General features: G+C 45.7%; 1 protein-coding gene across 1 annotated transcript in view; it reads left to right on the forward strand.

The window, feature by feature from the left end:
• Positions 1–746: 746 nt before the first annotated feature.
• LOC140425495 (E3 ubiquitin-protein ligase znrf2-like) overlaps positions 747–27,062 on the forward strand; it is a 268,417-nt gene continuing 242,101 nt past the window's right edge. Inside the window, exon 1 of the mRNA XM_072509822.1 lies at positions 747–1,887. Within this exon, the coding sequence (XP_072365923.1) occupies positions 1,455–1,887 (433 nt within the window). The 5' untranslated portion in view covers positions 747–1,454. The remainder of the gene's footprint in view (positions 1,888–27,062) is intronic.

Consider the following 27,062-nt stretch of genomic DNA (forward strand, 5'->3'; position numbering starts at 1 on the left):
TCTTTCTCATTGTTACTGTGTGATCTCCAGGTATTGTTCCATGTCTCACTCTCTCTCATTGTTACTCTGTGATCTCTGTGTATTGTTCCATCTCTCTCTTTCTCATTGTTACTGTGTGATCTCTGTGCATTGTTCCCTATCTCTCTCATTGTTACTGTGTGGTCTCTGTGCATTGTTCCCTGTCTCTTTTATTGTTACTCTGCGATCTCTGTTTGTTGTTCCATCTCTCTCTTTCTCATTGTTACTGTGTGATCTCTGTGTATTGTCCCATCTCTATCTTTCTCATTGTTACTGTGTGATCTCTGTGTATTGTTCCATCTCTATCTTTCTCATTGTTACTGTGTGATCTCTGTGCATTGTTCCCTGTCTCTCTCATTGTTACTGTGTGATCTCTGTGTATTGTTCCATCTCTATCTTTCTCATAGTTACTCTGCGATCTCTGTGTATTGTTCTATCTCTATCTTTCTCATTGTTACTGTGTGATCTCTGTGCATTGTTCCCTGTCTCTCTCATTGTTACTGTGTGATCTCTGTGCATTGTTCCCTGTCTCTTTTATTGTTACTCTGCGATCTCTGTTTGTTGTTCCATCTCTCTTTCTCATTGTTACTCTGCGATTTCTGTGTATTGTTCCATCTCTCTCGCTCTCTCTCTCATTGTTACTCTGCGATCTCTGTGTATTGTTCTATGTCTTTCTTTCTCATTGTTACTGTGTGATCTCTTCCTGTTGTTTGTGACGTGTCCTGACGCTAGGAAGGGGGGCAAGTCAGCCACTCATTCAGTCAGCCTGGCCGTGTGTTTGTTGTCAGTGTGTCTGCCTCCCTCTTCATGTGGCCGTGCTCTTGACTTTCGGGATGTGTGCGTGTGAGCGGCGGCGTGCGCCCCCGTCGCGGAGGCACCGGGGGGCTTCCCGCGCCTGAGGAAGGGTGGAGGGCAGCGCGAACGCCGAGGGAGAGCAACAGCTGACTTTTTGTCCTGGCTGTCATGTTGCCGCTGGTCTAGCTGGCGATGGCGGAGCAAGCTGGGCGGCAGCAGCAGCAGCCCACAGGAACGGCGGCTGGAGGTGAATCAGGAGCCGGGCCAGCAGGACACTTCCCCTGGCGACAGGACTGCCGTGCCCGGGGCACTTTTTGAAGCTTCTCCCAGGACAGGGCTGGGCAAACTGCGGCTGGACCTGGTCTTCTGGTTATTGGGATCTTTCTACTCTTTACCTCACATCTGATGCGTTCTGTGCCCCCTTTTTTTATTAACATCTCCCAGTCATGGGCAGCTCTTGAGACCTCGCCTGCTTACTGACACGGTGGATTTTTGAAGAGAAAGTAGGAATATTTTTTCCCCTGAGAGAATAAGGAGGCGGAAAGTGGATCAGAAGTTTGCTGGAGAACCGGGACCGACTGCCAAGGGCCACCCGTGCCCCTGCCCTGACCTGCCTGTGCCCCTCACCCCTCACGCTCCCCATGGGGGCGAAGCAGAGCAGCCCGGCTCCGAACGGGCGGACCCGCGCTTACTCGGGCTCGGATTTACCCTCGGCCACGGCCAGCAGCAGCAGCAACGGGAGCAGCCGCTCGGTGGCCGCCTCCAGCAGCTCGGCTGCGGGCTCGGGGGCCGGGCTGGGGAGCGGCCGCCTGTACCTGGCCCCCCCGCCCGTTCCTGGCCCCCGCCCGGCGGCCGGCGGCAGCAGCAGCGGCGGCGGAGCGGGAGGAGGAGGAGGAGGTGGCCGCAACCCGTCCCTCAACATCCCCAACAGCGCGGGCACGTACGGCAGCTCGCTGGACGAGTCGGAAGACAGCACCCCGGAGGAGAGCACGGCAGAGCGACCAGGGGGCCAGGCAGCCCCCCGCTTACTCATCGGATCCCTCCCCGCTCACCTGTCCCCTCACTTATTCGGAGGTAAGAGCTTTACACTCTCCCTTGTGGGCTTTTGTGAAGGGGCTGACTTACTTCTAAGATACAACATGGAGCAAATGTGCTTTTCCCTGGGACAGGGAGGGAGGGGGGGGGGGGGGGGTCAAGAACTGGAAACTACAAATCTTTGACTAGCTGGAGTTCCCATTGATAAAAGAAAGGGAAACAGATTCTGCCCAGTCTCACTCTGAACGCCCATCTCCACAACCCAACCGTACATCAACATCTCTCATTTTTGTTGTTGTTGCTGAAATGTAGGCCCCCAGGTGAGAGGGAAGTTCTACCCCCAACCCATCCTTCATCAATATGTGTGTGTGTGTCCCATTCCCTGTTACTGGGGGTAGCAGAGTGCGGTCTTGACACTGGGATGTGTATATTGTGTTCAGTGTGTTTACCCCATTCCCTGTTACTGGGGGCAGCAGAGTGGGGTCTTGACACTGGGATGTGTATATTGTGTTCAGTGTGTGTATCCCATTCCCTGTTACTGGGGGTAGCAGAGTGGGGTCTTGACACTGGGATGTGTATATTGTGTTCAGTGTGTGTGTGTGTGTGTGTATCCCATTCCCTGTTAGTGGGGGCAGCAGAGTGGGGTCTTGACACTGGGATGTGTATATTGTGTTCAGTGTGTGTGTGTGTGTGTATCCCATTCCCTGTTACTGGGGGCAGCAGAGTGGGGTCTTGACACTGGGATGTGTATATTGTGTTCAGTGTGTGTGTGTGTGTGTATCCCATTCCCTGTTACTGGGGGCAGCAGAGTGGGGTCTTGACACTGGGATGTGTATATTGTGTTCAGTGTGTGTGTTTACCCCATTCCCTGTTACTGGGGGCAGCAGAGTGGGGTCTTGACACTGGGATGTGTATATTGTGTTCAGTGTGTGTGTGTATCCCATTCCCTGTTACTGGGGGCAGCAGAGTGGGGTCTTGACACTGGGTTGTGTATGTTGTGTTCAGTGTGTGTGTCCCATTCCCAGTTACTGGGGGCAGCAGAGTGGGGTCTTGACACTGGGATGTGTATATTGTGTTCAGTGTGTGTGTGTGTGTGTATCCCATTCCCTGTTACTGTGGGCAACAGAGTGGGGTCTTGACACTGGGATGTGTATATTGTGTTCAGTGTGTGTGTGTGTCCCATTCTCTGTTACTGGGGGTAGCAGAGTGGGGTCTTGACACTGGGATGTGTATATTGTGTTCAGTGTGTGTGTGTGTGTGTATCCCATTCCCTGTTACTGGGGGTAGCAGAGTGGGGTCTTGACACTGGGATGTGTATATTGTGTTCAGTGTGTGTGTGTGTGTCCCATTCCCTGTTACTGGGGGTAGCAGAGTGGGGTCTTGAAACTGGGATGTGTATATTGTGTTCAGGGTCTGTGTGTGCGTGGGAGGGGGGGGGGGCTCCTTGCTCCAGAAGGTCATCATTCTTTGAGAATTACCCAGTCGCCAGGTATTGTGTTCCGCTGGCACTCGGCATCGGTTTCACAGTCAGAAGTCTCACCCAGCAGAGCCCACTCACATGTGTGTGTTGTTTTTTGTTGTTCTGTTTATTTACACCCATGTTTTCAAAACATATCCCTGTCTCGCTATGTTAACAGGTTATAGTGGGGGGGAACTCAGACTCTTGTGTGTCCAGGAACAGAAATAACAGTTGGAGACTTGCATTGCTCCCACCTCCACTCATTGTTTATGGCTGGATAATGTGTTTGCTCAGGCTTTGGGGCCTGATTAGATTATAAAACAACTTGCACCGGCCGAACCTACTTCAGCGAGCCCGCAATATAAAGGCAGTGGCGATGTGATGGTTGGGTTTGACACCACAGAGTAAGTAGTTCAGAGAGACAAACCCTCTCTTGCGATTTGTTCAGGGCGCTGACTCTAATCCACCGATCACAGTTGACCAATCTTCCACCGTGCTGACTTGCCTCCATTTCCTCCTGTTGCTCCTGTGTTGTGTATATTCAGTGACTCTTGGTGTTTTTAATCGATCCCTTGTGTGGGTGGGGTGGGACAAAACGAGAAATATAATCCGGCCTTTTGGGTTTTGCCTGGTTTGAGTTGACTTGTTTTTTTTATCACGGATAAGAGTTCATTTGAATGAAGCCACGTGGTTGGCCCGCAGCCTTTGACTGACCTATTCCGCGGTTTGTAGTTATCCCTCGCTCGGAGGAAGGTTCTCGAAGTATGTAACATTCCTCCCGTCATGGCTGTGTGAAGTTGAGAAGCTGGCTCCTGGGAGATGCGATTCTCCATCTATTGTTGGGATGCTTTCTGTGGGGAGTTGCACGACCTCCGACCAACATCTCCTCACAGTGGTTTATCCAAGATCAATTAAATACCAGTTTGGACTATTTCCAGTGATCGTTCTTGAATGTAGTAAGAAGTCTTACAACACCAGGTTAAAGTCCAACAAGTGATTTGAAACAAACTTGTTGGACTTTAACCTGGTGCTGTGAGACTTCTTACTCTGCTCACCCCAGTCCAACGCCGGCATCTCCACATTATGGTTCTTGAATGTGTTCTGCTCATTACATTGCATCCGCTCTCTGGTGTTTAAAGCGTTTTTGTAGTTTTGTCTCCCCATGTAATATAGCCAGTGATTAGGATGAGTTCAGTGTTTACACACTGACATAATTTATAATTGGGTAAGGAGAGAAAATGAGAAATAAGACTTTTAAAGAGTTGATGCTACTGAAAAGAAATATCAATTCTTGTGATTTTTCACAAAATATTGTATATTTGTTTCCCTCTGAATTCCCTATCCCTCCCACCCAATATTCTCTCTCATGTTGAATTACACACACACACACAGTAACCAGGAAAGCTGATGGGCAATGTGTGGCCAGGCTAGCATCACATCCTCTGAGGTTAGAAGGGATGCTGGGCTGGACTCTCTCCTGCCCGCCTCCCTCCCTCTCTGCAGGAAGGCATCTGCTCTAAGCCCCTTCCTATGGTGGGTGGTTATGTTGTGAACTTCCAGCATTGAGAAGATTTTGAAAGTGTACTTTGTTACTCTGTGCCACCAAACTTTGATGCCCTAACACACATGCCACCGTGGACCAAACATTCAGTTTTTGTCACACCTTGAGTTTTGTGACTAATTTTTCCATTTAAATTGGAAGTAAATGAAATAATTTAAAAATGGAATCCTTTAAGTACAGTAGTGTAGTGGATATGTTGGTCTAGTATGCAGCCTGGACCCAGAGCATATGAGCCAAGTACCATCATGGCAGCCTGAATATTTGACTTCAGTGCCAAAATAATTGTGGAAGTAAAAAACTAGAATTAGCGAAAGCGACCATTACATTCCTTATCCTTCCTACTTCGAGTCAAGTCTCTGTTCTTGCTTAAATGTTGGAAAAATCCAACTGATTCACTGATACGCTTCAGGAAAGAGAACTTGTCAACCTTCCTTCTCTCTGGTCCAGCTGTGATTGACTCCAGTGCCACACCAAAATGGATGACTCGTAACTGCCCTCTGAAATGGCCTAACACGCCACTTATTCTGGGAAACGAGGGATGTAATTAAATGTCAACTTTGCCCGTGACAGCTGCTGAGGATAAATTTGAAGAAAAATCTGTTTTTTTTGGTTTTATCTCATGGTTAAACAAAGGTGCAAGGAAACCAAGTTGGCTACTATCTTGCAAGTTCCATGTATTTGCTTGGATTGTAATATACATGTGATGCAACTGGTTCCTCATTTTTCTAACTGCTCATAATTTATTTGCAACAGTACGTTTTACTTATTTTGAACTCTTGGTTTTCCTAATGTAAAAGAGTTGCCTGCTCAGAAGGTAAGTATGACTCTATTCAGCAGTCCAACATGTCCAGCAGTCCCCTTCTGGGAGAGCCTATCAGAATGATCCAATGTTCAGCTTCGACCTGCAGAGGTCAGCGAGGAGTGATGACCACATTAGTATCTTCCTTGGACTGACTTTTGAGAATCAAACTCTATTTTAGGAACTGGTCTGATGGCAGGGGAATTCCACTGCTCTGCCATAAACTGAAGGGGACTGTTTGATGAGGAAATTAGAGCTCTATTGATAAGTGAACCTAGTAAAAAAAAAAGCTGTGCCTAAAAGGGACAAAGCCTTTAAAAAGAAAGACTTATGTGAATGCCTTCCACTTGGAAAAATTATACGGTTGTTTTCATCATCTCACTTTTAAGTATTCAAGTGATGTGCTTTTATTTGCTTTGTTTTCATTGCATCACAGACTCTTAAACTCACAAAAACCAACTCTGTCAAGCACTTTTTAAATTAAGGTGACCTTTAATTAAGTTCCAAATGAGTTACTGTAATAAATGGAAATCTGACCTGAAGTTGTGTTGGTAAAGCACAGTGCAATGTATTGTCTTCAGTTTTTAACCCTCACTGTCCAAAACCAGAATTCTTCATGGCTATCAGAATAGTATATTTCTAGGACAATATGTTGACGATACATAAGCTACTGCTTGTTTTTTTTAAAGTGCTAATGACTTCAATATAATTGTCATAACAATTAAGAGGATTTTGATTTGAGTTGGTTGACTGCTATATTCAAACTCTCAATACAAGGATCTATTGTGGTTCAGAGAATATTTTCAAATAGTTGTTTGACAGCTGTTGAAAGTGATAAGCAACCCCTTGTGTGCTAACACAGGCCCCATGGCAATGGAATATGTGGTCAGTCACGAGTTGTTGCCAGCGTTCAGCTGGCCTGTCTGCTGGTAAACATTGAATGGAGGCTGGGCATTTCTAAAGGGAAGTGCTTTAAGTTTCTGCCATACTTCTGCGTTTCCAGGCAGCTTGCTGTTTTTTTTTACAGTACTCATTGTTGGGTTGTGAGCAAGGTTGGCACTTGTTGCCCTTTCCAGTTGCCTTTGGGAAGAGGTTGGAGATCTATAAGCATTATTAGTCTCATGGGTTATCGAGTAATGAATGGTGCAAGGGAACTGAATCGTATTGGGGTTGTGATTATAATGGCAATAAAAGACAGCTGGCTCAAAGAAGGAACAATAGGGAAATTAATTGCCCAGATTTTCCTGTCAGCAGCAAAGCTGTGGCTCACACTCACTCCTGACTGCATTTGAAATTGCATTCTTGCCTTTGTTAATGGCCAGAGGGGGAACTTCCTTTCCAGCCTGCAGCATGGGTCAAATGTCGAGGAGAAAAAACTAGCCTAGTGCAGACGCATAGTCCAAGCAAACCGCTTTGTCAATCTGAGTTGAACTGAGTTGAAAGCACGTCCCTTAGGGCCTGCCTTCAGTTTAGTGATTCCAGGTGTTTTAAACCTAATTTTTAATCAGATTTTCATACTAGCTCTCCCATCTGCATCCAAATGTGCTGGGCATAGAGCTAAATACATCTGGGTGGGGGAACAATGTCTAGGTATAAGACCATAAGACATGGGAGCAGAATTAGGCCACTCGGCCCATCAAGTCTGCTCTGCCATTCAATCATGGCTGATATTTTTCTCATCCCCATTCTCCTGCCTTCTCCCCATAACCCCTGATTCCCATATTAATCAAGAACCTATCTATCTCAGTCTTAAAGACACTCAATGATATGGCCTCAACAGGCAAAGAGTTCCACAGATTCACCACCTTCTGGCTGAAGAAACTCCTCCTCATCTCTGTTTTAAAGGATCGTCCCTTTGATCTCAGATTGTGTCCTCTGCTTCTAGTTTTTCCTACAAGTGGAAACATCCTCTCCATGTCCACTCTATCCAAGCCTCGCAGTATCCTGAAAGTTTCAATAACATCGCCCCTCATCCTTCTAAACTCCAAACAGTACAGACCCAGATTACTCAAACGTTCCTCATACGACAAGCTCTTCATTCCAGCAATCATTCTTGTGAACCTCCTCTGGACCCTTTCCAAGGCCAGCACATCCTTCCTTAGATACGGGGCCCAAAATTGCTCACAACACTCCAAATGGGGTCTGGCCAGAGCCTTATACAGCCTCGGAGGTACATCCCTGGTCTGGTACTCTAGCCCTCCCGACATGAATGCTAACATTGCATTTGCCTTCCTAACAGCTGACTGAACCTGCACATTAACCTTAAGAGGATTGTGAACAATGAGTCCCAAGTCCCTTTGTGCTTCTGATTTCCTAAGCATTTCTCCATTCAGAAAATAGTCTATGCCTCATTTCTCCTTTCAAAGTGCATAACCTCACACTTTTCCACATTGTATTTCATTTGCCACTTCATTGCCCACTCTCCTAGCCTGTCCAAATCCTTCTGCAGCCCCCTTGCTTCCTCAATACTACCTGTCCCTTTGTATCTTTGTATCATCTGCAAACTTAGCAACAGTGCCTTCAGTTCCTTCTTCCAGATCATTAATGTATAATTATGTCCCAGGCAAACAGACATAGTTTAAACGTTAACTGATACTGCTGGGACCATCAGTGGGGATTCCTACTAAGCCATTTCTGGCAAACAGTTCCAGCATAAATTGACTCCCCAGAATCTCCGATTTGACTGCAACCCTCAATAGCAGTGAATGTCTCAGCATTTGCTGTTGTTGGGACTGGAAGATCTGCATCATTATTCGGTTTCAAAGTATCCAGAAACGATAGCAAAGGGAAAAGAAGGAGGGGAGGGGTGACAGTATTAAATGAATAAACCTTTATAGCACTGGAGAAGAATGATATATTTGAGGAGCCATAAATAGTATCTATTTGGTGAGTATTCAGGAATACAAGAGGAGCCATTGTGTCACTGGATGTGTACGATTGCCATTTCATTTTCATTGGCCACCAAATCATGGGAAGTTGCAAGCAAATTACAGAAAGGTGCAATAACAGCAGGGTAGCAATAATGGGGAATTTCAATAAAATGAACTTGGAAACGAGCTGCCCATTGGCAGTACAGTTCCCTTGAGTCGGAAGATCGTGAGTCCAAATCCCACTCTAGAACTTGAGCACAAAAATGAAGACTGGCACTCCAGAGCTGTATTGAGGGTGTGCTGTACTGTCTGAGGTGGCATCTTTTGGATCAGATGTTAAACTGAGGCCCCGTTTGTGCTCTCAAGTGGACATAAAAGAAGCCACGGACATATTTTGAAGAAGAGCAAGGGGGGGTGGGGTTCCTCATTGTCCTGGCTTTGGGACACCATGAAAGGCACTATGAAAATGCAAGTCTTATTTCATTTTGGCTAGGATAATGGTGTGTAAAGGGCAAAGAGCGTGTGGAATTCCTAAAACGTGTACAAGTTAACCTTCTGTGTTTACAGTTCAATGAGGAAGGAAACCATGCGGGATCTTGTTCTGCCCTTGAAATGAGGCAAATGGAGCATGCTTCATTCGGAGAACATTCGGGGAACAGGGATCATGGTATCATCAGGTTTCGAACAGTTAAGGAAAAGCACAGTGTAATCCAGCTTAAAAGCACTGAACTGGAATAAGGGCTGTTTTCAGCGAGTGGAAAAGTGATTTGAATCAATATTTGGTAGGCAAAACAATAATTGACAAAGGGAAGTCTTCAAAGAGGAAATGGTTCAGGTACAGAGTAGGCACATTTTTATGATGGGAACAGGAAGAGCATTCAAGACCAGGACATTGCGGATGATTAAAAATATGAAAGCAAAAATGGCTAAAGAATTGTAAGGCTCACAATACAGTATAGAACCTAGCTGAATTTGGGAAGTACAGGAATGATCTAAAAAAGAATGCGGGGAAAAGAAAGAGTATGAAAATAGATCCAAATTTAACATAAAAGGGAACCCAAAAGTTCCTTCTAAAGTAAAGCTGGCATGCATAGTAAAACGCAGTCAAAGGGAAGGGTGGGTCTGATTTATAGCAAATAAGATTGTCTCGTGGAGGCAGGTGGCATGGTGGAAGTACTAAATTAATACTTTTGAGAAAGGGATTCTGCTAAAGAAGTAATAAAGGAGGAGGCAATAGCGATTTTGGATCGGATAACAATAAAAAGAAGTACTTAAAAGGTTAGCACTCCTCAAGGTAGAAAGGTCACCTGACCTAGCTGATCAGCATCTCGGGTTAGAGGGATGTAAGGGTGGGAATTGTGGAAAGTCTGGGCACAATCTTCCAATCCTTCTTGGATCTGGAAATCGTGTCCGAGTACTGCAAATTTTACACCCGTATAACAAAAAACAGGGAGAAGGATAAACTCAACAACTACGGAACAGTCTGTCTACTTTGGTGATGGGGAAACCTTTTCAATAATTTGGGACAAATTAATAGACATATGGAAACATTTGGGCAAATACATTAAAGTCAGGATACTTTTGTTAAAGAAAAATTGTATTTGACTCACTTGAGTTCTTTGATGATGTAATGGAGAGGTTAATTAGGGTAGTGAGGTCAATGAGATTTATATATTTTCAAAAGGTATTTGGCACAGTAGTCCAGGATAGACTTGATAGCAAAGTTAAAACCTATGGGATAAAAGGGACACTGCAAGCATGGATACACAATTGGTTAATGGTGTCAGCAGAGTGGTTGTTTTTCAGATTGAAATGAAGTGGTGATTCCCGAAGGTCAGTAATGGAACCAATGCTGTATTTGGTCCTCCTCCTTCAGGTACAATGCCCCAAGAGTGCATTGGTGACCATGGATTTCCTATGGATTGCTGCATGATTATACTTGGTGAAGTACCGCAGTGGTTTGCCATTACGTTCTGCAGAAATGGCTGACCAGGAAACTCTCCCATTCTTACTGGTTTATTGGAAGCATTTACAGACTCGTCAACAACCTGTTTGGGGCCAGGTATTGAATGCACCTTCCATGGCAATCAAGTCCTGAAGTGGAACTTGAACCTAGAGCTTCTAGTCCAGGGATAGGGATGCTACCACTGTGCCACAAGGCCTACTTTGTTTGATATATGTAGCAAAGACCTATATTTGAATGTACAGTGCATAATTTCAAAGTGTAGTAGCAAATGTAACCAGATATGTAGTAAACAATGAGGAACATGGCAAAAACATGATAATATAGACTAGTGAAATGAGCAGGTGACATTTAATGCAGATAAGTGTTAAGTGATGCATTTTGATTGGATGAATAAAGTGAATTAATATGAGCTAAATGGTACAATCTTAAAAGGTACACAAAAACACAGATCTGGGATATATGTGCAAATGTTTTTGAAGGTGGTAGGACAAGTTGCATGGGCAGCACGGTAGCATAGTGGTTACCACTATGGCTTCACAGCACCAGGGTCCCAGGTTCGATTTGAGGCTTGGGTCACTGTCTGGGTGGAGTTTGCACGTTCTCCCTGTGTCTGTGTGGGTTTCCTCCGGGTGCTCCAGTTTCCTCCCACAAGTCCCGAAAGATGTGCTGTTAGGTCATTTGGACGTTCTGAATTCTCCCTCTGCGTACCTGAACAGGTGGCGGAATGTGGCTACTAGGGGCTTTTCACAGTAACTTCATTGCACTGTTAATGTAAGCCTACTTGTGACAATAAAGATTATTATAAATTGAGACATTAAAGGCACGTGGGATTCCTGGTTTTATTAAGAGGAATAGAGTACAGACGATAGTTGTTCGCTCTTGGCTAGATGGAATATTGTATTTGTTTCTGGGTACCACACTTAAGGAAGGATGTCAAGGCTTTGACAAGAGAGTAGGTGAGATTTACTAGAATGGTACAGCTGATTAGATGTACTATGGCTGGAGTAGCTGGGAGTTGTCCATTTGCAGCAGGGGAGGTTCCAAGTAGAGTTGCTAAAGGTGTTCAAAATAATGAATGGCTTTGATAGTAAATATGGAGAAACTTTTTCTAATGGCAAAAAGGGTTGCTAACCAGAGACAGATTTAAAGTGATTGGCAAAAGAACCAGTGGGAACATGAGAAAACATTTGCACGGTGAGCTGTTATCAAAAATGCATTGTCTGAAAAACCAGTGAAAGCAGACCAAAATATCATTAAATACAAACTTGATGGGGAAACCATTTATGGGGCTATGGGGAGAGACCAAGGGAGTGAGTTAATTGAGTAGCTTTGACAAAGAGCTGGCATAGGCAAGATGGTGCAGCGTCATCCTCCTGTGCTGTAGGATTCTCTGATTCTCTGATTCCATGATTGGTTTGAAAAATGCCAGGAAGTTGACATTGATGAAGTGAGCACGCCTTGCTTGGGCTAAGAGATCCAAAATCATTTTCATGATCTAAATAATTAGAATGATCAGGATCAATTCTGTAGTACCGTTCAACATTTTAGTTATGATTAATTTTCTTTTGCCCATTCATATAAGTGGATGTGAAAACAGAGGCATTCCTGTTGCACTCACTTCTGTTCTCTTCTGTCCAAATATATTCATAGAATCCTTACAGTGCAGAAGGAAGCCATTCAGCCCACCGAGTCTCACTGGCCCTCTAAAGGAGCACCCTGCCCAGGCCCATGCCTCGCCCTATCCCCATAACACCACCTTAGGGACACTTTAGTATGGACAATCCACCTAACCTGCACATCTTTGTACTGTGGGAGGAAACGGGAGCACCCGGAGAAACCCACGCAGACACGGGGATAATGTGTAAACTCCACACAGTCACAAGGCCAGAATTGGACCCGGGTCCCTGGCACCGTGAGGCAACAGTGATTGGGGGCCTAATTAATTCGCCCCCCCCGAATTGACTCTCTTTATCCTTCCTCAAACATATTAACTGGCGAAACACCTATTGCTGCCCCACCCAAGATCAGCCGACTCCCCTTTTGGCTCATTGGAGAACAAGAGCAGTCCATTCATCCCCTCAAATTTCTGCCATTCACCTGAGGAAGGAGCAGTGCTCCGAAAGCCAGTGGTTTGAAACAAACCTGTTGGACTTTAACCTGGTGTTGTAAGACTTCTTACTGTGCTCACCCCAGTCCAACACCGGCATCTCCACATCATGGCCATTGAATTAGATCATGACAAATTAGTATCTTAACTCCATTCGCCCATCGTGGTCACACATCCCTCAATGTCTTTGCCTAACAAAACTCCATCAATCTCAGTTTTGACATTTTCAATTGAGCCAGCATGAACATCGTTTTGAGGGAGGATTTTCCAGATTTACACTACTACCCTTTGTGTGTGGAGAATCCTTTCCTGGCTAAACCCCTGAAAAATTAGAACCTTAGTTAGGCCACACTTGGAGTATAGTGCTCAATTCTGGTCGCCACACTACCAGAAGGATGTGAAGGCTTTAGAGAGGGTGAAGAAACGATTTGCCAGAATGTTGCCTGGTATGGAGGGCATTAGCTATGAGGAGCGGTTGAATAAACTCGGTTTGTACTCACTGGAACGACGGAGGTTGAGGGGCGACCTGATAGAGGTCTACAAAATTATGAGGGGCATAGACAGAGTGGATAGTCAGAGGCTTTTCCCCAGGGTAGAGGGGTCAATTACTAGGGGGCATAGGTTTAAGGTGCGAGGGGCAAGGTTTAGAGTAGATGTACGAGGCAAGTTTTTTACACAGAGGGTAGTGGGTGCCTGGAACTCGCAACCGGAGGAGGTGGTGGAAGCAGGGACGATAGTGACATTTAAGGGGCATCTTGACAAATACATGAATAGGATGGGAATAGAGGGATACGGACCCCGGAAGTGTAGAAGATTGTAGTTTAGTCGGGCAGCATGGTCGGCACGGGCTTGGAGGGCCGAAGGGCCTGTTCCTGTGCTGTACTTTTCTTTGTTCTTTGTTTGTTCTTTGTTCCTCCCCCACCCTCCTTTAATCATCTTAAAGACTTCAATCTGGATCACCCCTTTATCTTTATATTTAAGGGAAAACGCGAGGTCAGCCCATACAAATGTTCCTCAGGATGTACCATGCTGATGAATCTGCATTTCACCCCACTGCAAGTACAATCTATCCTTCCTGGACTGTGACTGCATCCCTCCACATGGTGTCTGACCGTGAGCTTTTTTTTAAAAAAGCGAAGATTTTAAATACGTAAACTTAAATGGCAAAACTTTTCTCAGGCTTGATTGAGCCGTCCGGAAAGTAAATTTTTGGAGGCACTTTATATTTGTACTGTGCGGCTGGGCAGACAGCCCAGCCATGGGAAAGAAACTGCTGAGAGTATCCTCTTCCAGCTCTTGTGAATAATATGGAAGTGTTGTGCTACGCTCGTGTGTAGTCGGATTTCTTAGAAGCCGATTGCGTTGTTGAGAGTGACTTGCTTGCCCAGCGACATTGGAGTGACTCGGTTGGCTGCAGAGAGAGAGAGGCTGATTCCAGAGCAGACAGGAAACAAAGCGCCTTGTCTCCCTTGTAGCAGTGGAACACGCTCAGGAGATATAAGCTCGTAAATGTTTTCTGTCGTGACTTGTCTGGATTTTTTTTGTGTGTGCCTGGGTCGTTTATTTTCTGCGCATGCCTGATTCAGTTGTTTCAGCTTGCAGGTGTTTTCTTTGCATGTTCGTGTGTTTGGATGTACTCCCCTCCTTTGTTCTCTGGTCATGTACCACAAAGCATGTTCAACAGCCCGGCTGCCTTGTGCAGCGGCGTGCTCTGCGTGTTTAGTATATTCAATGCTGCCCCCGACACTGAATTAATCTGTGGTCTGGTTCAATATATAACCAATGTCTCCATAAACGTGCATTAAAACCATTCCGTCCTTCAGTGTCTTGGCATATGAAACTCAGAATGCTGTTCGAAATTTGCTTCAACATCTGTATTTTTAAGAAAGATATTTTTATCTTGTCATGGTTGGTAACGATAAATGACAAATGACGGGTGTAAAGCAGTGGACTGGGCAATACAGCATATGCAGTCAACTATTGAGTTGGAAGTGTTATATTTTTTTCCAAGGTCTCTTTAACCTTGTTCAAGTCTGGAATAAGGCCAGAGAGAAACTGTGAACTTCACAAACTGTAGCTCGAGAGGTACAATTGATTTGTAAAGAGCAGACTAGGTCCTCACATGTGTTTTTTTCTAAATTGAAATTTAAGTCCCTCCAATTTTCTAATCCCCCCCCCCCCCCCCCTCAAAACCATTGATTTAAGATTCAGGCACACACCGTTAACACATTTGCGGTCTTCATTAGGTATTCTCAACAATGAACATCATTGATATTTTTCTTTTTAAGTGAATGAGGTTTCCCCTCAGAGGCCAATACACTAATATGACTGAGGGAGGGGAGCAATTCAACCCCTTGTGCATACTTGTAATCCTGCATGCACCTTCCTTAACCTTGCAGAATACAGAATGATACACACATCAGATGAGATCAATCAAGCTGGCTTATTTTACATGTAATATGTGAAAAATTCAATTTGGTATCTATTGCCCTTATAAGACAACAAATTGCACAAACCTGGGGTTCTGAACTGACGTGAGCAAACTAGGGAAGGGAGATCGCTTTCTTTTGTGAGGTACTTGTAGCAAAGAGCAGAACAGGTCCTCAAATGTTTGCCTCACAGCTCCAGAGTCCCGGGTTCAATTCCGGCCTCGGGCGACTGTCTGTGTGGAGTTTGCACTTTCTCCCCGTGTGTGCGTGGGCTTCCTCCGGGTGCTCCGGTTTCCTCCCACAGTCCAAAGATGTGCAGGCTAGGTGGATTGGCCATCCTAAATTGCCCCTTAGTGTCCAAAAGGTTAGGTTGGGTTACTGGGTTACAGGGATAGGGTGGAGGTGTGTGCTTAAGTAGGGTGGGCTTTCCAATGGAGGGCAAATTGCCTCCTTCTACACTGTAAATTCTATGATTCTATGATTTACTTTTCATTCCCATGGTATTATTCTGAGTAGACGAGAAGAGTTCACCCGATGTCCTGCCAAATATTTATCTGTCTTGCCAAATATTTATCTCAACCAGCAATAGATCATTTATCTCACTGTGGTGTATGAGACTTCACTGTGGATGAACTGGCTGTCATATTTCCTACAACAATGACTGTACATGAGAAAGATACTTAATTGCTTATAAAACATTTTTGAATGTCCAAAGGTATGATATAAATTCAAGCGTTTTTTCTTTCGATTCAACTATGTCCTCTCAAATTTGTAAATAGTGCACGCTTTATGGAGACTTATGGATAGCATTCATAATACCACAAAAAGGCTTATCTGAAAATATAGTAGAACAAACACATTAGGTTATGGTCATTGCTTTGATTAACATATACATCCCACGGGTCTTAATAATGTGCTCTGTTTACATGATGCATCTAATAATTTGATAATTAATAAGGATGCAGTGGTTGTATTTTTGTGAAGCACCAAAGATTGGCTTTCATGGTGCAACCATGTATTCCTCTCATTATTCTTGGTACACAACTAGAGACCCTGCTTTTGAGGTTATCTTTGGGGATTCAGAATGTTTATACACCTTTGACATTCTGTCACGTCATTCATTGAGTAATGTCAGTTTAGAATGTTTGCGCTTTGAGTGTTCCTTTTTTAAAATAAGTTCCAATTAAGGGGCAATTTAGCATGGCCAATCCACCTACCCTGCACATCTTTGGGTTGTGTTTGCGCTTTGAGTGTTCTTTTTTTAAAAGAAATTCCAATTAAGGGGCAATTTAGCATGGTCAATCCACCTACCCTGCACATCTTTGGGTTGTGAAGGTGAGACCCAAGCAGACATGGGGAGAATGTGCAAACTCCACACGGACAGTGACCCGGGGATGGGATCGAACCCGGGTCCTTGGCGCCATCAGGCACAGCTAACCATTGTGCCGTCTGCTTTGAATGTTCTTAATGTAGCATGTGTTTGGCATGATTGAACTCTGAATGTTCTTTGCGTTTGTTGCTACGCCTATCTCCTCGATCTTGTTGGCAGAATCCTCTGCTGCCGTTGGTGTAAGGGATCTGGAATCAGGAGCGTGAGCGCTTGCAGCTGGCCCAGGAGCACTCTCCCTGAGAATTCAAACTAACTAACAGTGCACATAGTTCCTCAGTCTGCGGTTAATGCTGTTATGTAATGCGGTTTGGAACTTTTTTCACTCAAAATGTAATCTCTGTGATGAATTGATGTGTCTCCTGTGAACTATGAAACTGTAATTGAAATGATACCAGGTCGAAAACAATATGAATCTGGGTGTGCCGAACATAAAAATATCAGTTGATACACGGTGTATATATCAATTTTAACATGTACAGACCAATTTGTACCTCATCTGCTTGTCCATGTCTGCCCTCCAGCCCTTGATGCACACATATCTAACAAATGTCTATCAATTTCCGGCATGATATTTTCAACTGTCTCAGCATTCACAGCCTTTGAGAGAAAGAGAGAGAGCGAGGCGAATTTCAGCTTTCCACTGCACTTTGTAAAAGAAAGTGCTTCCTGATTACACTCCAGAATAGCTTGGTTTCAATTTTATGATTCTGCCCTTCAGTTCTTGATTTTCCAGCTCGTGGAAACAAAATTCTTCGTATCTATCCTTTTTTTTTTTGAATCCATGAATCATTTAAAAATTCTCGATTCTATCACCCCTCAACCATTTAAACTCAAGAATTCATGCAATACTAATGTAATATATTTCCATAATGTTTAGCCTGGTATTTGTCTGGTCAGTCTGTGCAGTATTCTCCAGGTTGACATATATTTCCTGAGGTTTAATGCCCTGAACTGTATGGAGTACTCCAGGTGGGGTCCAACCGAAGACTTTAAGTAATTGAAGCAGCACTTCTCCTGTTTTGTATTCAAACTCCTTTTCTGAAGGCAACGTCCAACATTTCATTCGCCTTATTGGCTTCCTTTCGTACCTGTGAGCTAGCTTTTAGTAATGTGTGTACATGGACACCCAAATTTCATTTATCTTCCACATTAAGAAAATACAGGTAGCACAGTGGCTAGCACTGTTGCTTCACAGTGGCAGGGTCCCAGATTTGATTCCCGCTTGGGTCACTGTCTGTGCGGAGTCTGCATGTTCTCCCCGTGTCTGCGTGGGTTTCCTCCGGGTGCTCCGGTTTCCTCCCACAAGTCCCGAAAGACGTGCTGTTAGGTAATTTGGACATTCTGAATTCTCCCTCCGTGTACCCGAACAGGTGCTGGAATGTGGCGACGAGGGGATTTTCACAGTAACTTCATTGCAGTGTTAATGTAGATTATTGTTATTCATTTGTCTGTACATGACCTAAATTGGATGTTTTCCCACATTGGACTTCACCTGTCACAGGATTTCCCACCCAATTAGTTTACTCATGTCCGTTTCCAACCTCCCATCAACATAACCTGGTGTGCCTCCTGAGTGTGATCTGCAAACTTTGATTTACAACTCTTTATACCTTCATCCAAGACAATACATCTGGCACAGATTCTTGGGAACACCCCATGTCACATAGCTCCAATCAGAGCACGTTCTATTTATCCTTCCTCTCTGCCCATTACTTCCCATCCCATTATCAGGTTAAACGATCACCTTGAATTTGGTGTACTTTTTTGTCTGGGACTTAAATCTTGGTGATTTATCAAATGTCTTCATTCTACAGCAAATCCATGGCAACATGGAGCAAGGAACTACACAGGCGACGCAGCAAAGTGTCCAAATGCAGTTGTCACAGGGGATTTCATAGTTAAAGGGACAGACAACCATTTCTGCATTGAGTGGGCAAAGGGAGCAGTCAGAATGTGTCAAAGAACAAAGAAAAGTACAGCACAGAAATAGGCCCTTCGGCCCTCCAAACCAGTGCCAAGCATGCTGCCCATCTAACCTAGAACCTTCTATACCCATCCTGTTCATATATTTGTCAAGATGCCCCTTAAAGGTCACTATCGTGCCTGCTTCCACCACCTCCTCCGGCAGCAAGTACCAGGCACCCACTTACCCTCTGTGTAAAAAACTTCCCTCGCACATCTCCTCATCATAATCTTGTAGACGTTTTAATCAGTTCGTCCCTCACCCTCCATTGTTCCAGTGAGAACAAACCGAGTTTATCCAACCTATCCTCATAGCTAATGCCCTCCATGTCAGGCAACATCCTTGTAAACCTCGTCTGTACCCTCTCCAAAGCCTCCATATAATACTATACTTACTTTATTCTGTAAGCCATAATTGGACTGCTTTTCTTGCGTTTTGGTATTATAGTCATGCATACATTCTTTCCTTAAATATTAGCCACTGTCTATTCACCATCATGTCTATTAGTAACGTTCTGTAATCTATTTTACCCAACTCACGCCACATACCTCTTAGTTTCCTGTGTTTAGATTTACGATCCTAGATTTGGATCGAACCTCTTAACTTTCCATCCTAATGAAGAATTCTGTTGTTCATCTTGGAAACAATGATATAAGAAAGAATATGGTTGAGGTAGTCAAAGTTTGAGGGAGGAAGTTTGATAATGGGACATAGAAAGTGCTTGTGTCTAGATTACCTCCAGTCCAGTGCCAAGCAACAGCAAGATAAATTGGGTTAATGCCTGGCTGAAGAAATAGGGCAGAGGGGAGGATTTCCGATTCCTGGGAAAGCAGGGGCTGGTAAAAGATAGATGGTTGCACCTCAACAGTGCTGGAAATGATCTCCTGTTGGAGAGCTTAACGAATGACATGGGGAGATTTTAGACTAATTAACAAGAAAGAGTACCAGAATGAAGCAGTAGCAAGAAGTTACAAGGTGCACCGAGAATTGGGAGATATAAAGGTTCATTCAGAAATAGGAGGAATAAGGCAGGGGACAAAAGACAGACTAAATGGAGTGTGTGTGTGTGCAACTGTTACTGACTATTGTGTTTCCTTCATTAAAATAGTGACTACATTCTAAAAGTACTTCATTTGTTGTAAAGTGCTTTGCGATGTCATGAAAGATGCTATTTTGTTCTCTTTTTACATCTGCACTTTAACACCAGGATCTGCTTCCCCTGAATTGTAATCAGCAAATGATACAGCCAAATTCCTTTACGATCTCCATACATTGACTGCATCATATAATATTTACTGATTGTTTGATCATTTCAAGTTAACTTTGAACTTGCTGTCTCAAAGACTCTGACTTCGAGGATGGTCAAGGTTTCATCAACAACTTGACGGAAATTTTGCAAGCAAAACAAAACCTTTAGGGCAGAATTTAACGGAATAATTTCTAAGTTCAATTGTGGCGGGTTTTTCAGGAAATTTCCTGCCTGCTCTGCCGGCGAGTTCAAACAACACAGTCACTCTTTTGGGCCATGGGGAGTTTCTCACCGGTTTAGCCCACACTTGGAATTTTTTTCAGCACTGGGGAACTGAACTCCGAGATCTGGCCACCATTTTGAAAGGGTCTCCCGATCTCTAAGTGAGCCTATGTGTGCCGCACATCCCCAACCCATGGCAATGTCAACCCCCACACACATGGATAATACCAAACACTCCCCCTAAGTGAGGGCACCCCTCTATGGGGTCCCTGGCAGTCCACCCTCTTCAGGCTCCCATGCCCCTCCCCCCCTTCTAGGACCCTCACTGTCACCCCCAACTTGCCAGAGGCCCCTACTTACCTGCCATGCACCCCTCCCCCCCATGCTCTTTTTGTGAGCATGGCCCCCCTCGGCCCCTGACCCTTGGCAGTGCTACCCTGGTACGTGGGCAGTGCTCCTGCCAGCTTGGCAGTGCTACTGGGAACCGTTTCCCAGGGAGGCAGCCTGACTGTCCGGGAGTCTCCGATGGCCGGGGAGACCCCCGGGTAGCGTTCTGCCTGGTTCACGTTTATGTGGACCAGTATTGAAAGGTGCCCGGCTGCAGCCTCACTGGGAGCCGGTAGTTCCTGGGATGGTAGGTTTTGAGTAAGTTCACCTAAGTAGGTTTAAATCTTATTTAGGCACGCCCCTTTGATGAAATTGAGTTCTTTCTGCCCAGTCTGGTCTCAATCAAAAGGCTGAGTTCGGATTTGTAGATATTGTTTTAGTTTATTTCAAATAGCTTGCAAGCCAGACTCACTCTGATAACAGCAGGACCAACACTGTTCCTGAGATCCCCAGAGCAAGTGAACAAAGGGAGCACGGAATCTGCTTTCACACATATGTATTCAGCCTCAAGTTTTACATACCCACGATCAAATAAGGTATCGGTGACAAATACATGATTTTTATAGGTCCTACTCCAACATTCCTTGACCTGGCCATGTAACCTGACCTCCACAACCACTGATCCTGATAGGCCCATTACACATTCCTTCCCTTGGGCCTCTTTCTCCCAGCATCCTTTGCAGTATCCTTTGTGCAAATAACCGGTCCTAATAGCTACCCATCCCCCTCTCGCCTTGCTTTACCCAATCTCCCTGTTCACTCCCTGCAACCCGAATTAATGTCTATAATGCACTATTCTAACTGGTCATCCCAGTTTAATGCTCTTTTCTTTAGTTCAATTCTCACCTTTTGGGCATGCTTCAGATTCCAATGCCTCATGTGACTTGGGTAGATCCAGCGAGGCATGAAACCCATGAGAGGCCCCTCCCGGGATCTACCGGGGTCTACCGGCCATGTTGTGTTCTCACTTGGGCACAACTCATCCACAAAATCCATGTTTCTACTATCACCAGGCTCCATTATTCCATTGCTCTCCTGGTCAGCTTCAGTTGATCAAAAAATCTGATTGTCCGTACCCTAGCTTGCAACAGATCTTGTGGAAGTTATTCCATGATGACACATGGTTGCAGAATGTGCACACCTGTCCTGCAAACAAGGCATCAGCAGAGATCATCCTGCACCACCAGGCAAGGGCCAACTTTGCGTGTGTGACACTTGACATACTTTGCCTTTCCAGAATTGGCTTGTGCAGTCTTCAAAAGGAGTGATCTCATCTGACCTGTCCAAAGTTCTCCGACTGCATTCCCATCATCTCTTACAGATGGAAAGATGCCAGCCAACCAAACCAAGTTGCATTCGATCATTGCTGGCCTGCATTCAATCTCCGTCTGGCAATATCTTGAGTTTAAAATTCACATTCTTGTGTTTAAATTGTTTCATGGCCTCACCCATCCCTATCTCTCTAAACCCCTCCTCCAGCCCTTCTTCCTCCTGAGGATTCTATGTTCTTCCAATTCTGATCTCTTGTGCAACTTTTACTTCCTCAGCCCTACCATTAACAGATGTGGCTTCTGTTGTTTAGGGCCTAATCTCTGAAATTCTCTCTCTCTAAATCTCCGCAACTTTCTAATTTTCTATCCTCTAGTTTGCTTGAAACTACATCATTGACCAAACTTTTGGTGCACCCATCCTAATATCGTTTCCCTTGGCACTATGCTATTTTTTGTTTGGTTACACTCCAATTAAGTGCCTTGCAAGTTTTTAGTATGGTGTTTTAAAAAATTTAGAGTACCCAATTATTTTTTTCCAATTAAGGGGCAATTTAGCGTGGCCAATCCAACCTAACCTGCACATATTTGGGTTGTGGGGGTGAAACCCACACAGACACTGGGAGAATGTGCAAACTCCACACAGACAGTGACCCGGGGCAGGGATGGTACCCGGGTTCTCAATGCCATAGGCAGCAGTGCTAACCACTGCTCCATCGTGCTACCCAAGGTTTTACGATGTTAAGGGTGTCTTATAAATGCATGCTGTTAATTATAACACCTTTTTCAATGACAATGATCTGTCCAGTTTCTAGTGAACACAAACACAAGAGCATCATCTGCACACAAACTGGTATGAGTGATATGACCAAACATGATCTGGTCTTTGCTTCCGTTTGTATTTCCGATCAAACTCCTGACCATACTGTTGTCACATAATCTTGATAAAGTTAATGTATAAATATTAAGCTAATTCTCCATGAAAATCACGGAACTTGTGAAAGACTGAGCAGTTTTATTGACTGCCCTCTTACTTCAAGTTTCAGCCATTACTCCATGCAGTTGTTTTCGACAATAAAGCTTGTTATTCTGTCTTAACGAGTGTGTTGAATTTTTCTACCACAGAAGCGAAAATATTGACTTTGACAGATTGGCAGAAGGCAGAGAGGGTGGATAAAGGGACTTTTTCTGGATGGCAGTTGGTGACCAGTGGTGTTCCGTAGGGATCAGTGTTGGGACTATAACTATTCACAATATACATGAACAATCTGGAAGAAGGAAATGAGGGCATTATTACTAAGTTTGCAGATGATACAAAGATGTGTAGAGGGACAGGTAGTGTTGAGGAAGCGGGGAGGCTGCAGAAGGACTTGGACAGGCTAGAAGAGTGGGTAAAGAAGTGGCAGATGAAAGACAATCTGGATAAGTGTGAGGTTATGCACTTTGGTGGGAAGAATAGAGGCATAGACTATTTTCTAAATGCAAAAGACTGCGGGAATCTGAAGCACAAAGGGACTTGGGAGTCCTAGTTCAGGATTCTCGTAAGATTAATATGCAGGTTCAGTTAGCAGTTAGGAAGGCAAATGCACTGTTAGCATTCATGTCGAGAGGGCTAGAATACAAAAGCAGGGATGTACTGCTGAGGCTGTATAAGCCTCTATTTGGACCCTATTTGGAATATTGCATGCAATTTTGGACCCCATTTCTAAGGAAAGATGTGCTGGCCTTGGGAAGGTGTTATAACTTGCCTGCTTACCTTTGGCTGGGGACTAACAACAATCCCACAATCCTGTGGGAGTATGAGCTTCCCCAATGAGGGGGGCGGAAAAATCATTTGCAGACTCCCTGTATAAATAAAGCTGGCCAGTTTGGAACCAGCAGGAAGGAGTGAGCAGCAAGCGAAGTTGCTGCTGCTGTTGTATATATATATATGTTATTGCAAATAAATGTCATTTCTTTGTATCCTTAAAACTCATGCTGAATTCTTCATGGCCCACACAAAGCTGGCGACGAGGGTTAAAATGAATAGCTGTCTACACTGCTGAAGCCACCTCACTGGATTTTTGTCTCCAGCGCGAACATGTAGACCACGTTCGGTCCAGAAGACTATCCCTTCCAACGATTCCCCGCCCCGGAGCTAATTTCTACAGCCACAGAGACCAGAGACAATGGAAAGTAGTCCACACAATCTTCCTCTGGTGCCTCACTCAAAGCCTGCGCAGGTCGTTAGAGAACCGCGTGGAGACAGAGACGCCGAGATGACAGAGGCAGCAGACTCTGACTTCGAGATGGAGACACAGGACGCATCAAATGGGGAATCCTCGGGCCCACGGGCCGTGGATGTACAACCGTTACGCCGTTCATCACGGAAGCGCTGGTCTCCGTCTCGTTACACGCCACCCGATCCAGCATCTCGTGCAAATGGTGTCCGGCCTGCGGCAAATCGAGTCCGACACCCTCCTTCGCCAGGGTCTTCGGTGGATTCCTTGGTCTTTGGGGGGGGAGGGATCTTATAACCTGCCTGCTTACCATTGGCTGGGGACTAATGACAATCCCACAATCCTGTGGGAGTATGAGCTTCCCCAGTGAGGGGGGCGGATAAATCATTAGCAGACTCCCTGTATAAATAAAGCTGGCCAGTTTGGAACCAGCAGGAAGGAGTGAGCAGCAAGCGAAGTTGCTGCTGCTGTTGTATATATATATATATATATATATGTTATTGTAAAATATATCCTTAAAACTCGTGCTGGATTCTTCGTGGCCCACACAAAACTGGCGACGAAGGTTAAAATGAATAACTGTCTACACTGCTGAAGCCACCTCCCTGGAGTTTTGTTGGATACAGGTTGGAAGTTGTTTTCTATTACACCATGCCTCTGTACGGACGTTTGGGTGTTTTTGATGCTGCGCTGGAAAGCTGGAAACAGTACGCCCAACGGATGCATTACTATTTCCGGGCAAACAATATCACTGAAAACGAGCGCCAGGTGGTCATATTGCTCACCGCCTGCGGCCCGCATACGTTTGGGGTGATGAGGAGCCTTACGTACCCAGCTGCGCCGGACACCAACACGTTTGATGAACTTGTGAATTTAGGGGGGCAACATTTTAACACAACGCCGTCCACGATAGTCCAACGTTACCGGTTTAATACCGCTGAGAGGACCCCCGGAGAATCTCTTGACGACTTTCTATCCAGGCTACGCAGGATTGCGGAGTACTGTGGCTGTGGTGAGACCTTGTCAGAAATGTTACGCGACCGTTTGGTTTGCGGTATTAACAATGCGGCCACCCAGAGAAAGTTGTTAGCTGAGCCAACATTTGACTTTTCAACAGGCCATTCAAATAGTATTGTCCCGAGAGAGCGCAGAACGAGGAGTGCAGGAGCTACAGGGAATAGAGGTGCATGCCTTGGGGCGCAACCCCTTCCGTCCGAAAACGTCCCCCCGCACTCCTGCGAAACCTTGGGTGAGGCGACGTCCGGATCGATGCCAGTGGCCGTCGGACATTCCTCCCCGAAGGGAGCCTTCTCCAGAACCAATGAATGAGGAGCCATGTCCGTGTCAGACTTGTAGGCGCCGACCCCGTCGTGGACGCCGGTCCTGGGGGCATCGTTCCGACCGAAACTTGGACCAGCCTAGGGGCCGTACCTTCCATGTGGATGAACCTGCGGCGACTACTCCTGAGGACGTGGAGATGGAGGATGACTGCCTGCAGCTGCATTGTGTAGCAGATCCCCGTGTTGCCCCCATTAAGGTGACAGTACGGGTCAATGGTCACCCGCTTGAGATGGAGTTGGACACTGGCTCAGCGGTCTCCATGATCGCCCAGAGGACATTCGACCGCATCAAGCAGGGTATACAGACCCTTACATTAACCGACACACAGGCCAGGTTGGCCATCTACATGGGGGAACCATTGGACATTGCAGGAACTACGATGACCCCGGTTGTTTATGGAACATTTGGAAAATCTGGAGGCTGTCCTTAGACGCTTTTCGGAGGCTGGAGTCCATTTACGTCGCACAAAGTATGTCTTTCAGGCGAAGAAAGTAGTCCACCTGTGTTATCGGGTTGACCACGAAGGTTTGCACCCCGCGCGATTCAACAGGCTCCCGCTCCGACTGACACTTCGCATCTTTGTTCTTTTCTCGGCCTCGTAAACTATTACGGGAAGTTCCTCCCCAATCTGGCAACTACGCTGGCCCAGTTGCACCTTCTGCTAAAGAAAAATCGCACCTGGGTTTGGGGTCAGCCGCAAGAAACCGCTTTCTGGCGGGTAAAACAACAATTGTCGTTATCTGGGTTACTAACCCACTATGATCCTGGAAAGCCTTTGCTCGTCACATGTGATGCATCCCCGTATGGTATTGGGGCCATCCTGTCCCACAAGATGGAGAATGGGGCCGGGCGGCCGATAGCTTTCGCCTCCCGCACATTGACTGCAGCGGAAAAATTTATGTGCAGATCAAGAAGGAGGGCCTGGCAGTGGTCTTTGCGGTGAAACATTTCCACCAGTACGTGTATGTCCGCCACTTCACTATCGTGACTGATCATAAGCCTCTGCTGGGACTTTTCAGAGAGGATAAGCCAATACCGCCCATTGCTTCCGCATGGATCCAACGCTGGGCTTTGTTGCTTGCTGCATACGAGTATTCTCTGGAGCACAAACCAGGAACGCAGATAGCGAATGCCGACGCACTGAGCCGATTCCCTTTATCGACCGGCCCCATGTCGAATCCCACGACCGGTGAGGTGGTTGCAACCCTAAATTTTATGGACACCTTGCCTGTCACAGCATCACAGATCCGTGAGTGGACCCAGATGGAGCCAGTCCTGCCAAAAGTTTGGCACATAGTCCTGTATCGTGGGCAGCATAGACAGCTCCTAAACGAGTTGCGGGCATTTTCCTCCAAGCTGTCAGAATTCAGCGTGGTAGATGGCATCTTCTTGTGGGGGACGCATGTGATTGTCCCGGAAAAAGGACAGGAGCTGATATTATCAGACTTGCACAATGGGCATCCAGGTGTGACCAAAATGAAAATGTTGGCTCGGAGCTATGTCTGGTGGCCAGGCCTCGACACCGACATTGAGAAGGTGGCTCAAAACTGCTCCATTTGCCAGGAGCATCAGAAGCTTCCGCCGGCTGCGCCCCTACATCACTGGGAATGGCCAGGGCGGCCTTGGGCGCGCTTGCATGCAGATTTCGCCGGTCCTTTTCAAGGATCCATGTTCCTTCTATTAATCGACGCCCAGTCTAAATGGCTAGAGGTGCATAAGATGCTAGGCACAACGTCCTGCGCAACAATTGAGAAGATTAGTTTGTCTTTTAGGATGCATGGCCTCCCCGAGGTGCTGGTCACGGGTAACGGCACTCCATTCACAAATGAGGAGTTTGCGAGGTTCATGAAGATGAACGGCATACGCCATATCCGCACTGCTCCTTACCACCCGGCTTCAAATGGGTTGGCGGAGCGCGCAGTGCAGACATTCAAACGAGGCCTAAAGAAGCAGTCTTCTGGGTCAATGGACATGAGACTGGCTC

Source organism: Scyliorhinus torazame, chromosome 6 (genome assembly GCF_047496885.1).
Source record: "Scyliorhinus torazame isolate Kashiwa2021f chromosome 6, sScyTor2.1, whole genome shotgun sequence".
Taxonomy (NCBI): domain Eukaryota; kingdom Metazoa; phylum Chordata; class Chondrichthyes; order Carcharhiniformes; family Scyliorhinidae; genus Scyliorhinus; species Scyliorhinus torazame.